Source organism: Myxine glutinosa, chromosome 13, assembly GCF_964187855.1.
Source record: "Myxine glutinosa chromosome 13, kmMyxGlut1.1, whole genome shotgun sequence".
NCBI classification, from domain to species: domain Eukaryota; kingdom Metazoa; phylum Chordata; class Myxini; order Myxiniformes; family Myxinidae; genus Myxine; species Myxine glutinosa.
The window spans coordinates 79,620,323-79,633,672 of record NC_136273.1 but is presented as its reverse complement, the minus strand read 5'-3'; the positions used below and the strand labels follow the sequence as shown (position 1 = coordinate 79,633,672).

Below are 13,350 nucleotides of genomic sequence, written 5' to 3'. Positions count from 1 at the left end.
TGATGGATTCCATGACCTTGCTGATGATTGGGAGCAGGCTGATTGGTCTGTTGTTGCAAAGATCTGTTTTTGCACCTTTTTATGTAAAGTGGTAATTTTGGCTGATTTCCAAGCTCATGGCAGATGACCTTGAGCAAAAGAGAGGGTGAAAAGAACAGAGAGAGTGACATCGAGTGGCAGAGCAGGATTTTAGGACCCGTGGGCTGATGCCGTCTGGTCCAGTTGCAGAATCAGTCAAGGTTTGACAGAAACTTCTCCACCTTGTCAGGAGAGAGTCCAGGAGCAGCTGGGTTTGACTGGGTATGGTGGGTCCAGAGAGAGATCTGCTTGGGACAAAAGATTTTGAGGCAAACACAGAGTTGAGGCATTTGGCTTTTTCACGTGCATTCGGCTTAACAAGGAGAGCGAGGTAGCCGTTTCAGCTGTGTAGCTGTTTGAGGTAAGGGAAGGGATGCAAGGGGAACAAACACCAGAAACAGATTTGACCAGACGCCACCAGGATTTGGAGGAGGTAGACAGGTTTGAGAGTTCAGTCTTGAGAGTAGAGAGATATTGTTTCCTGGCTCTCCTGAGGGTAGACACACATTTGTTCCGAGTTTTGTGAAAGGAATGGAGATTTCCTTTAGTTGGATTTGTCTTCCATGAGGCGAAGGCAAGTTGTTTCAGGGCAACTGCCTCACCACAAGATTCAGTGTACCATGGATGGGAGGAAGGGTATGACAACTGACGACAAGATGGGATAAATCTGTGCATGAGAGAGCAATTTTCTTTGGAAGAATTCCCAGGATGAGTTGATGTCAGAGGCAGTGGAGATGGGAAACCAGTCCAGATGTTTGATGGTTCCTTCGAGACCGTGCCAGTTGGCCTGAGTGAAATGCCAGACACGCCGATGCTGAGAAGGCTCTCCGAGAACGGCCAGAGAGATGTCCACTTTAACACGGAAATTATCAGATGAATCAATTGGAGCAGAAGAAGAACAGCAGACATTTGCAGGGAAGTTTGCCATAACCAAGTCTAGAAGAGAAGATGTACCATTGACTGGGACCCGGGTCGGGAAATTGACAGATTGTGTCAGTCCCAATGAGTCGGAGAAATCTTTGCTGAGGTGCCATGGCTGGTACGAGAGGTACCCACACCCAGCCAGCTGGCATGATGACAGTTGAAGTCGCCACATATGTAATGAGGTAGAGAGAGTTGGGATGGGTGGATAAAAGTTGGTCCATGTTGTCAGACTGTGAGATGTAAATGGAGTCATTACTGCTTGGCGGATGGAACAAAACCCATATGAACAAAAGGTGGGAGCCGAGAGGAAGACTGAGCCAGAGGTACTCCTGGCGGTGTGTTGGAGAGAGGGCAGTGCAGGAAGAGTAAGGAAGTGAGTTTTTTAAATAAAGATAGCAACCCCACCACCAGGACGAGGCTCAGGTCTATCATACCGGAGGAGGGAGTAACCAGGAAGAGATATTAAGGAATCAGAGACATCTTGAAGGAGGAAAATTTCTGTTAAGCAGATTAAGTCTGGTTTGTCAGAAGCAACCTGAATGTAGAGATCAATCAGGTTTGAGCGAATGCCCCGGATGTTTGAGGTCCATACCGTTAAGGAAGAGGAAGGGGGAGCATCGGATACAGGACAGGGGATGGGAGGTGTAGGGTAAGATGAGGAAGTGGAGGAGGTTGGGAGAGCTGTTGATGGTGTGTCGGCGATTTCAGAAGAGCTAGGAGAAAGGGTAGGATGAGGAGGTCAAAAGGTGTGATGGTGATTGGATGAGGCACAGTGAGGTGTTGTTTGAGGGGGGGGGGGGGGTGAGCGTGGAAGAAGGTTGGAGGAGGTGGAGGTATGAGTTTGAAGGCAGAGCAAGCGGGGAGGAGGCCGCTTTGAGGAGGAGGAGTGAGAGGGGAGAATTGGAGAAAAATGGAGGGTGGGGAGATTTGAAGGGGAGGGGCGAGGGGGGAATTTAGGAGGGGAGGGGTGAGGGGAAGTTTGGGTGGGGGAGGGGTGATGGGGGAGATTTGAAGGGGAGGGGTGAGTTGGGATTTTCGAAAGTGTTGGACGAGATTAATGGAAAACGAACATTTATTGCAAAATGAGTTTCTTGTGATTTTCAAGTCGGAGATCCGTTTGAAAACGTTAGACGAGGGCTGGAATGCAGATGAGTTTAGGGAATGTCGAAAGGCAAAATTGTAAGAGATTGAATTTTTTTTTGAAATGGAGTGATTTGATGAGCAAATTGAAGAACACCTTTTGAAGAGGAAGAAGAAAAGCGTGTTATAATGTACACCATAATACAACTGCAGGGGAAAGTTTAAACATTTTTAAATGAAACCGTGAAAACTATCTGGGACATTCCCTGAAGTGAGGGCATGGTGGCTAAGGGTGATGAAGGATTCCAGAACAGGTTCAGAAGCAGGAACAGAAGAATAGGGGATTGACAGCCAGGTGAGCAGAGAACAAAGGAACAGGGAGGTGTATAAGCAATTGTGTTAGTACAGGAAGAGGGGCCTACTTTTTAAATTATATGTTGATGTGTATTCATTTTTTTTGAAGGTTAGCTGAAAGTGGATCTGAGGAAGAAGGAGAAAGGTTGACGGAGTATGCTGAAAACTAGAATTGGAAGGTATCGGCTGGAGAGGGTTAAGATATGAAAGAAGGAGAGAAAAACGGGAGGTGCAAAACACGTGGTCGTGGTCGGGGGAGGGGAAGCCACGAGGAGAGAAGGAAATTACTTTTAAGAAAATTTTTTGGAGTTTCCTTTTTTTTTTGGAATTAAAACCAAACAAAGGGTAAGATGTTTGGGGAAAGTATGGGATGAAAAAAAAGACAAAGAAAAAAGCAATACAGTGAGAGAACGAAAGTAAATGGACAACAAATGACCACCGAGGAGATAGGGAAGCCGCAAGGGACCAGGCCCGAAACACGGTACGAACAAAACGACAATTACGCACAGGTATGCACGATTTACAACCGAGATCTTACTAAAAACACACAGTAGACACATACACAGTAAAATAAACAGCACAGTTTTGACAAAAACACAAACGGGAAAAATACTTAACTTTGATGACGTGGAGAGCTTGGAAGAACACTACCTCGCCGGCAGAACCGGAACCTATTTTTTGAACCTATTTTTCTACAACCTACACTTGATTACCCTCCCCAAGTCTAATTTGGATCATTCCTTCATCATACTTTTCTCTCACCTGTGGAACCCTCTGTATGTGCCTGTCTTCTCATGCTCTGTTACCCCATTGTTTCTCCGACACTGACTCCTGATATATTATATTCTTGCTGATCACCTGACCTCATTACACTTCATTCTCGAAAAAGTAGCTGTATCATGAAAAATATATTCTGTCTGTATCATGAGATAATATCGATTTTAAAAATAATTTTGTATTTATTTATTTGTTTATTTCATATATATTTGTTGTTATTGTATCAAAATAAGATTATCTCTTACTAATCATGAGATTCGTTTGAATGTAATGAAACACATCGCACAAATGATGTTGGACTCGGAGCTTTCCACGGCTAAACGTATTGATTTTCCAAGGCCAACATTTGTTCCGATCAAGTCTCCTCACGTCTTGAGAACAACTTAGTTGGTTTAATAAAGTCATCATCAAGTCGGTTTGGAGGCCAGGGATTTTAAGTCCCGTAAATCAAAGGTCTGGCACGTCAGAACCTCAAACAAATAAGTTGAAGAGAAAATAATCGATCGTGCCTTTTTTTGACTGATGTGGATGAGCATGATTCAACTCACAGAAAGGTGACTGCACTTGGTGCCTCCTCGGTGACAACTTTCTACCTTTATCGATAAGCTCTCAGGTCGAAAATCCCATAGAAAACCAATAGGACAAATCCCATAAAAATCCCATAGGAAATTGGACCAGTAGGGTCCACTGGTTTCAATAAGGAAAGTGAAATACTGGACCAGTAAAAATACCAATAAAAAAACCAGTAAGTCAATGGGCCGGACAAGTAGGAGATCAATGGAATACCGATATATAAATGACCAGGATTGAAAATAACCAATTGACATGTGGGAAATTTACATGCACAGGCAGGGAATATGAAACCAGGTCCTCTGGTGCACTGATTGACAATTTAAATTTTGCATTTGTTTATAACAAAATACAATTAAAGTATTTTGGTTGGTCTTTGGGTTTTCAGACCAGTTGCTCATGGCTCATGGTTTCTATTGGTTTCAACCGAATCTGGTTTGGTTTCTACTGGAAACTCTACTGGTTCCTGTAGAAGCCAATATAAACCATGATTTCCAATAGAGACCCATAAAAATGTCCTAATGGCTTCTATGGGGTTTTCAGCCTGAGTATGAGCATGATGTAAACTCAATTATCCATTCCAAATGTAAATTAAATATTTGCTTCATTTCAGTGCTGTCCTTGAAAAAGTCTGGCCTTTTGCGAAATGATTAATTGTTATGTTGCTTTAAGATAGGCTATAGAAATCCCATTGTACAACATAGAAGAATAGAATTATACAACATTTGCGATTTTGTATTCGACTGATTGGCCGGATTAACATCCGGACCGGAATTAAAATCTACTCGGGATGTTCTTGTCACCTACCCAACTCATCCACCAAGTTTTGCCATAACCCGTCGGCGTCCACATCTCTTTGAGATGGCGTGCTGTATATCGGTTTTGGTCTCAATGGTGAAGAATCACTTTTGAAAAATTATCGTATCTGGATCTGGATTCAGATATTCACCAAAACCGTATCATTTCGTTATTGTTGCTCACCCAACCCGTCCACCAAGTTTTGTCCGAATCTGTCCAGAATATTTTGAGATATCCTGCTCACAGACAAACAGGAGTGAAAACACAACTTCCGTCCACCTTCGGTGTCGGAAGTAAATAATATATATGATCTGTACCAATGAGAATCTGTGGGCTGTAATTATTTGCATGGCAAGTTTTAGTTGATTTATGGCATTTCTTATCATTTTGGACAGGGTATCCAAGGATCTTCAGGACCAGCAGGACCACCAGGTGTTGCTGGACCACCCGTAAGAATCCATCGTTTGAAAACAGCACAAAAGTTCAACTTTACTGCTAACGTTTCGTTCATTGATGGTTTATAATAAATATCATTATTATCATTGTTGACAGGGATTTGCAGGTCAGAAAGGTCCTCCAGGAGTTGCTGGCCCTAAAGGAGACATGGTCAGTTCTGTTGGGAGAACTTGTGCTCATTAAAAGTGAATTTTCTGACAAAACATGTACCATGTGACCAAAAGGCAGAGCTTGTTATGAGAATCAATAATCACCTTCAATTTAGAAAGTTTTATTTAAGATTTTAATTTGAGGATCAGCTTTGAGTTAAATGTGTTTCCTTCCCAGGGTGGTCGAGGGCAAAATGGAGAGAGAGGCCAGAGGGGAAGCCCTGGTCCTTCTGGTCAACCCGGAATTCAAGGTCCTCCAGGGGAGGGAGAACGTGGCACCCCAGTAAGAAAGATACCTAAATTGTATCATTTTCAGAAAAAAAAATTCATCTTTATCGTTTATTGAATTTATCATTAGTCTGCGCATGTGAAGCGAAAAGTGGGATTACGTAGTTGATTCAGTTCTGTCTTCTGTAAACATCAGTTTATGATTGTGGAACAACTTGATTTCAATTGAATGTTAAATTTTGAACACAAATCAGAACTTGAATCGAAACTAAACCTGTAGTTTTCGCAGTACTTTGGTTTTGATTTTGTCCCGACCTCACATGTGCAGAGAGGAGTGAAATAAAAAGTTTTTTTTTTACTTTTCTTTTAACAAAATTGAAAATCATTCCAAATAGGAAATGTACTGTTTTTAAGAAAATTATTAATAAAACAAACAACAGGCATAAATAACTCATGTAACATGTTAGATAAGGTGTTATAATAGTCACTGCATCAACGGCGGTAAACTTCCAGAATTAATTATTTTTTTTATTACTTAAAAAAAAATTTGTATTTATTTTTATTTAATTTTTATTTAATTTTATTTATATTTTACAATCTTTATTTTATTTTAATTCAATTATACACTTGGACATTGTAGAACACAAATCACCTTCTTATTGCTTCCAAAAACCTCCAGATTTGGAGTATTTTGACATGTTATATAAGGTGGTGTAGAAAACTGCATGAACGGTGCTAACTTTTTTATTGTTTTCATATACGACCTTTAAAATCATTATTTTATTTAAATTTAATTATAAAACTGAACACTGCTTGGGGTGAAGTATTCTATGAACTCTCTAGTTTAGCTTTGTTTTTTTATTTTATTTAAAAAAATATATTATAGAAACAGCACACATAAGTGTATCCTGCGTTTAACCTTCGTCGATAGTCTAACCAGCTGGCTCATTAAATACTTGGTTGAAGATAAATAAGGACTCATTATATATACACGATTAATTTTTTTATTCTCTCTGTGCTTTGTGTTTAATTTAAGTAAATTAATTCTTTGAAAGACGAGTAACACTTTGTTTTTGTTTTTTTGTTTTTTTTGTGCTTTGTGTGCAGGGAAAAGATGGAAAAGCAGGTCCACCTGGCTTTCCTGGTCCACCAGTAAGTACAATGCTCTTAAATTGCGTATGAGTACACGCAGACATACACGCATGCGCATGCACACACACATACATTCTTGAACCGTGAAAGAAAGCAATCCCACAGATGATGCCTTGCCTTTCTGCCAAAAAAATGACAGACTGCACTCGTTGGTAGGCTTATCTTGTCTTCACCAAGTTGTCAGGTATTTATGTTTTGCAACATCTTGTCTTCTTCTGAAGGATCTCTGACATTTATTGCATGTGAAAATGGCAATAGCACTTGCTGTCAGTTCTTGCCTGGCAGCAGCACAAATAGCAGCATCACAGTCTCAAAAAAAGTGGACTATTTGAGCAGCCTGATATTCTGTCATTTCTACTGCTACACCCTTCTCTCTTGCAGATTATGGTGGTGGTGGTATGCCATTAATAACAAGTAGTCAGTAGGATCCTACACAAACTATGGTGTTCTCAGTGGAACAAAAAGTGGAAATCTTGACTTTGTGGTTTAAGACAAAATCCTACGTGCAGGTGCGCTGACGATATGATACTGTCAGTATTACAATATTCACACCCATAATGGACTTTACAATGGGAGCATTCAATGGTTAGTGGAGCACTTCAAAGCACATGGAAGCATGAAAAATCAATATAAAGGCAACAAGAGCCGCCCACCATGTGTTACCAAGGACCAAGGGAACATTGATCTTGTGAGAGATTCTGCTATCGAAAATCCGAAGAAATTCCACCATCAGCGTTCCTGAGAACCGGCGATCTCAGCCTCATCTGTGTGGCGCATTCTCACTTCTGAACTCAAGATCTGCCCCTATATTATATCTGTGGCATAAACTAACTCTGAATGACATGGAAAGACGAGTAACAATGTGTGATTGGTTCAGTGACTGAATGGAAAGGTACCAAATTCGATCAACTCCTTGTGGTTCAGGGATGAAGCACACTTCCATTTGAATGGGGTTAACAAAAATCACAACAACATCTTCTCGGGTGAGGAGCCTCCTGAGGAGGTGTCTGAGATATCTCTCAAAGGCCCCAAGTCCATTTGCTTCTGTGCATTGAATGCCAGGTGGGGTATGCTGGGACCATATTGGTTTAAGGACGCCAATGGTAAGATGGTGAGCGGCGAGCGAGCCCTGAGATCTTACGCCGATTCCACGCTGATGTCGCTCAACTACTGTCTCCAAACGAACTCAGACTTGCATGGTTCATGCAGGAAGGTGCCCCACTGCAGGTGAAACCCTCGACTTGCTCCACTAACTGTTTGGAAACACGTCATCAGCCTGGGCACAGTGCATGAGTGGGCACGCGACAGCCTGGATTTGAATCCATTGGATTTTTTTTATTTTGGGGTGCTGCCAAAGGTCAGGTTTACGCCAACAAACCTCGAACCCTGCTGTCCTGAAGCAGGAGGTGGAGAACACTACCGTCAGGCTACCACTCCAGCCACTTGCAGACGAGTTGTGGAGAATTTCGGAGTCAGGAGCAAAGCTTGTTTGAACAGAGGTGGAGCACACTTTGAAAATGTCAATTACAAGCAGAATAATGAGTGATTTGAAAATGGCATGGTGTATGCATCAGTGTGTGCACACATCAGTGTGTCACTGAACTTGCTACATTTTGTAATTTCTCTACAATAAAACGTTCAAATGGTCCACTTTTTTTGAAACATCCTGTATATATACAGTGTATATATATATAGATACATACATACATACAAACATACATACATACATACATACATACAAACATAACCATATACGTTTGCTCCATTATAATAAAAAATGTGGGAAAATCATGCTCCCAAAGCTCCCTGGACCCTGGTGAATCTTACCAGTGCTCTGCCAACTGAGCGATCTGAGCAACCATCTAAGGCTCTAAGCTATCATATGCGGATACGAGGGGGGGAGGGCGCACCCGGCGCCCCTCCCCCAAACCTCTCCCCTCCCATCAAAAGTGATCGTGTTGCACATGTAATGAGGTGTAAAATTTCCAATGTAAAGACAATATATAATAGGGTAGGTAAGTCGACATAATAAGTAATATTGCATTGGGTTTCAAAAAATTTAAATGTAACATGTGTATCAATTACATTTAAGAAAATGCTTAAAGTGTTTATTATGTTTTCGTTAAACATCAACAACACCAACAACAATGGCGGAAGCAGAACGATGTCGTTGGATCGTCAAAAACAGTGGATAATTCAAGAGTATTCACAGTTTGTTTGTTTTTTCAAAAAACGACAGATTTAAAGGAGCATGAAATGTATGGAAAAAGAAGGTAATAAATAGTTAACCTGTTACCATTTGGTTTTGTAATTCCAATAACTGGTAGAGCGTGCTCATTCGGTTGTAATTGCGTGATGATGATTTCTAGTACTAAGTAGGCCTCTAGCCGTGTTGTTGGTAATATCTGTTGTTGCTTTGCTCCTTTGTCGTCATCATGAACCATCCAGCATTGAAGAAACAGAGCACACTGTGTGTTGTGACGTCATCTAAACATTTCTTCGTAGACAAGAGATCCGAGTTCTTATCCCATCCGATGAACGTTAAATTAATATTTTTTAATCTAAACTAATCAACATCTGAAGCACATGTATTGATGACGCGCATCACACTCGAGGTTCATTGTATCCTTACAGATTGTTCTTCATTTTTATTCCTCCACCGACGAAGTCGCCGGAGGCATTATGTTTTCAGGTTGTCCGTCCGTCCGTCCGTGATAGGTTTTCGTTACCAAGATAACTTGAGAATGGCCGAAGTGATCTTAGCCAAACTTCGTGCAGGTATGTATAATAATGTAAAGATTAACTGATTCAATTTTGAGGTCAAGAGGTCAAAGGTCAGCGGTCATGTTAGGTAGAAATCCTGTTACCACGATAACTTGTGAACCCAGGGATCAAATTTTGCCCAAAGTTGGAATGAGCATAAATTATGATGCAAAGATGAACTGATTAGATTTTGGCATCAAAGGTGAGAAGTCAGGTGATTTTGGTGAGGTCAGAGGTCATGTGAGGTAAAAATGTGATACTTGAGAACAGCTGAATGGATTTAAATCAAACTTGGTGCAAATATGTATAATGATGTAGTAATGTGGCCGGAGGCATATCGGTCAATGTGATGACGAAGAGTGTCGTTCTTGTTTTGGATGTATGATTGGATTGAGTAAGAAGCTCCAGGGTTCCATGCTGGATGTTATTCGAGGTTACATGATGGTGGAACATGTTGAAGGAACCATATCAGCTGCAAGGGAGAACGATCATGATTATGACTCTGCATACGGAAAGGCAATGCGAATGGAAGAGGTGTCAAACCTCACATCATTAGATCCACCGAGGTGTTGTGGAAGGCAAACTCAAATAAATAATATACCTGCAGACACACCAAAGGTGTACTTCAGGCCTTGACCAGTCTTCCTTTCCTTGACTCACTAATCCAGCAGTTTAGAATGCGGTTTGGTAGTTTGGCCAAACAGGCTGTAAGAGCCATGAGTTTGATTCCTTCACCGTCGAAATTGCCTGATCAGCAATCTTTGGACACCATCTGAGTTACGATAAGGAGGACTTGCCTATGCCGTCCGCATTCGATCAAGAGTTGGTGTTATGGCGCCGTATGTGGGACGGACAAGACAGAAAACCTGATGACACCTCAACAACCCTTGAAGACACTAAAACGTGCCCAATGATGTTCCCAAATATCACCAAAATCCTCAATTTGTTGCTCCTAACATCCGTGACATCCAGTGGTGTGGAAAGGGCAAACTCGTCACTGAAATCCATAAAGAATGCATCCAGGAGCACCATGGGGGAGGATCGATTCGGTCCTTTGGTGGTGTTATATGTGCACAAACATATTGAGTTAGACATTGAGAGGATTGTGGACATGTGCGCAAGAAAATATCCCCGAGAGATGTTATTCATGAATCCTCTGTCTGATTAAATAGGTTTCATCAGACAATCGCAGTGACGTCACACATCAACTTTGTTGTCCGAATGCTTATTATTGTTACGGTTTACGACAAACAATTGATTTGTTATAATTATGCAATTTATTTCATTATATTCAATGTTTGCTTTTCAGTCAATTCGATTTTTATCATGAGATCATTAAAATAAATGTTGAGTTTTGACCAAAAGTTTTTTCACCAGAGTAATTATTTTCAAGTGTATTAGAGCATTAATTGTCTATATTTAGAATAGTCTTTAGAATTCATGACAAAAAGAAACGCCCTCGCTCTGCTCGGCGAAAATATATTTTTCAATACAATGTAATTTTCTTGTGCCCCCCCTAACCTAAAATCCTGGATCTGCCCCTGGCTATCCCTCTGGACTGGCTCCCCTGCCACACATCATGCTCAGCTTGAGGCTGTGAAAACCAAGGCCTTTAAGATTATTGAAATCTCTCACGATGAAGCTCTTGTGTGCTTCCCCCTCTCTCCCCATGTTGTCTCCCGCTCCCTTTATTTCGTCTTATGTGTCCGTTTTTTTTTGGGGGGGGGGGGGGGGGTTCGTCATTAATGTTAGCTCTCACATGAGCCTCGATCTTTTATACAACAACAAAAAAATCTGATTCTATGGGCGTATCACTTTGCCATCACAGACAGGGTGGTGGTCTCTCTGTCTTCTCCCACCTCCTTTGTGGTCTTGCACTCTCTGCTCTTTCCATGATTTGTCTCCCCCAGGGTTCTGTAGGGCTCACATGATCCACCATCAACCCCCTTCTGGTGAAACTGCCTAAATCCAGGATCACTGCTCACCTCCACTCATTTGTTCCTCTTTTTTCTCCTGCCTGTGGAATCAACTTCCACATTCTCTTCAATCCATTCTTTCTCCAGGTCTTTAAGACAGCTGATCATCACCATCTCAGATCATCCCCAATTGTAAACCATGATCTTTTCTTCTTTTCTATGTCACGACTGTTATCCCTCCTCTTGAGGAAATGCCCCGCTGAGTGCAATGAGAAAAGCGGCGCCATTGTTATGATGTCACTGGTACCCAGAGTATCCTGGAAAGTGACGCCAGTGACGGAACTTACCCCAAGCTCAGTGGCTGTGTTAAGTGTTCGTCTCCTCAGTGTGTCCGTGTGTGTGTGTGTGTCACCTCCATTATGAGCCTTGGACCATTTATAAAGACAAAAATGGGACGTGAAAAAGTTTAATATGACCCTAATGTTTTAGAAATCTTATGGTTTGATCTGCTTCTGAAGTTTCTGATGATTGAGCGTCCACCGCTCCTCAGGGTGAACGGGGAATGCCGGGATTCAAAGGGCCACACGGACGACCGGGACTTCCAGGAACTGCAACAGTAGGACTTGTGGTAAGGTCCGGCTTGCATTGGCTTATGAACCTGTCCTGAGAATACCGCTGGGAGATTTCTGAATAATATTCATCTGGAATTTTAAATCTTAAAATTCTGGCTTTACTCATGTTTGTAACCTTACATTGTGAGAGTGTTACAGTTGCGCCACAATTCGTGCATTTTATCGCAAACTTCTTTGTCTGTTTTGGATCACAGGGACCCCCTGGACTACCTGGATCCAAAGGCGAGGAGGTGAGATCCCATTAGGTGGATGTAAATGAAACTAATATCATAGCTATCAATAAATTATTTATCTACTCATACCAAACACGTTAACCCAAATTAGAAACTTCACTTGTTCATGATTCTGGCTCTCCATACAGTAACTCACTATGTACGTTTGGGGAGTCAATGAATTTCCTGTTTTTCACTGAGTTTCAAGAGGCCTGGTGTTGGCTAAATGGTTAATGTGGCTGGCTTAAGATCTTAGGGTCTTGAGTTTGACCTTCTGTCGTGCCATTGAAATAACACCAGGTGGGTTGACTCAGCCTATCAACCTTCCGAGTTCGCCAAATGAGTGCAGGCATACTGTGATGAATGAGCCATTCAAGTATCCTGCGTCTGAGTGGCGACCCAATCAGGATTGTACTCCTTCGCCAATTACACTACCTTGGCAGCCCTAGGCGTCTCACGGTGTGAAAGGAATAGTTTTACATGACGTAATAGAATAGCATGACGTCATGCTCAGTTCTCCCTCCGGTTGTTTGTTTGTTTTCTTGTTTGTCCGGACAATATCTCAGCCATCCTTTGGGTTAGGAAACTGAAATTTCGGCACAATAGTGAGCACATGCTTTGACAAAAACGGTATTTTTTTGTTTTTTGATTTCTCAATTAATTGATTAATTACTTCATTATTATCCATTTATTAATCACTAATTGATTTCCTTTCTCATATGGGCAATATCTCAGGCACATTTTGAGTTAGGAGGCTGATATTTGGACACGACAATGACCAAGTGATTTGGCTGTAAAGGCTATTTTTGATTTATTGATTAATCATTAATCGATTAATTATTTATTGATTCATCAATTAATCGATTAATTATTTAATTTTTGGATGAAGCACTGGTGGTTTAGGTATGCGATTAGTCAATTTATTAAGAAATTAATTATTTTACGATTATTATTTATTATTGAATTTCCCGGAATTTCTCTGTGTGTACCCCGGTTTAGAATAGGTACACCGTATCCCGGCGCATCGTAAGAGGCGACTAAGGGTTGGCGTCAGGAAGGGCATCCGGCCAAAAAACATTGCCTCAAACAGGGAACCATGATTGTCATGGGGCCCGCAAGGCTAACCCCCGCCCTAGCGGGGAAAATGGCCTTAAAAACGATCATTCATTCATTCATTCATTGAATTACACAATCAATCAATCAATTAATTTATTGTACATCTCTCCCTCCAAATACTGTCTCTATGTGCTGCACGACGGCA

The 13,350-nt window shown here is 41.4% G+C and overlaps 1 protein-coding gene across 9 annotated transcripts in view; it reads left to right on the top strand.

The window, feature by feature from the left end:
• Window positions 1–13,350, top strand: part of LOC137439043 (uncharacterized) — a 330,944-nt gene that overhangs the window by 240,536 nt on the left and 77,058 nt on the right. For all 9 annotated transcript variants that reach the window (XR_010986846.2, XM_068134660.2, XM_068134658.2 and 6 more), the window contains 6 exons: window positions 4,977–5,030; window positions 5,134–5,187; window positions 5,365–5,469; window positions 6,522–6,566; window positions 11,796–11,873; window positions 12,072–12,107. Coding sequence is in view for 8 of the 9 variants with exons in the window: in XM_068134660.2 (XP_067990761.2) it covers window positions 4,977–5,030; window positions 5,134–5,187; window positions 5,365–5,469; window positions 6,522–6,566; window positions 11,796–11,873; window positions 12,072–12,107 (372 nt within the window). In the remaining variant the exon portion in view is untranslated. The remainder of the gene's footprint in view (window positions 1–4,976; window positions 5,031–5,133; window positions 5,188–5,364; window positions 5,470–6,521; window positions 6,567–11,795; window positions 11,874–12,071; window positions 12,108–13,350) is intronic.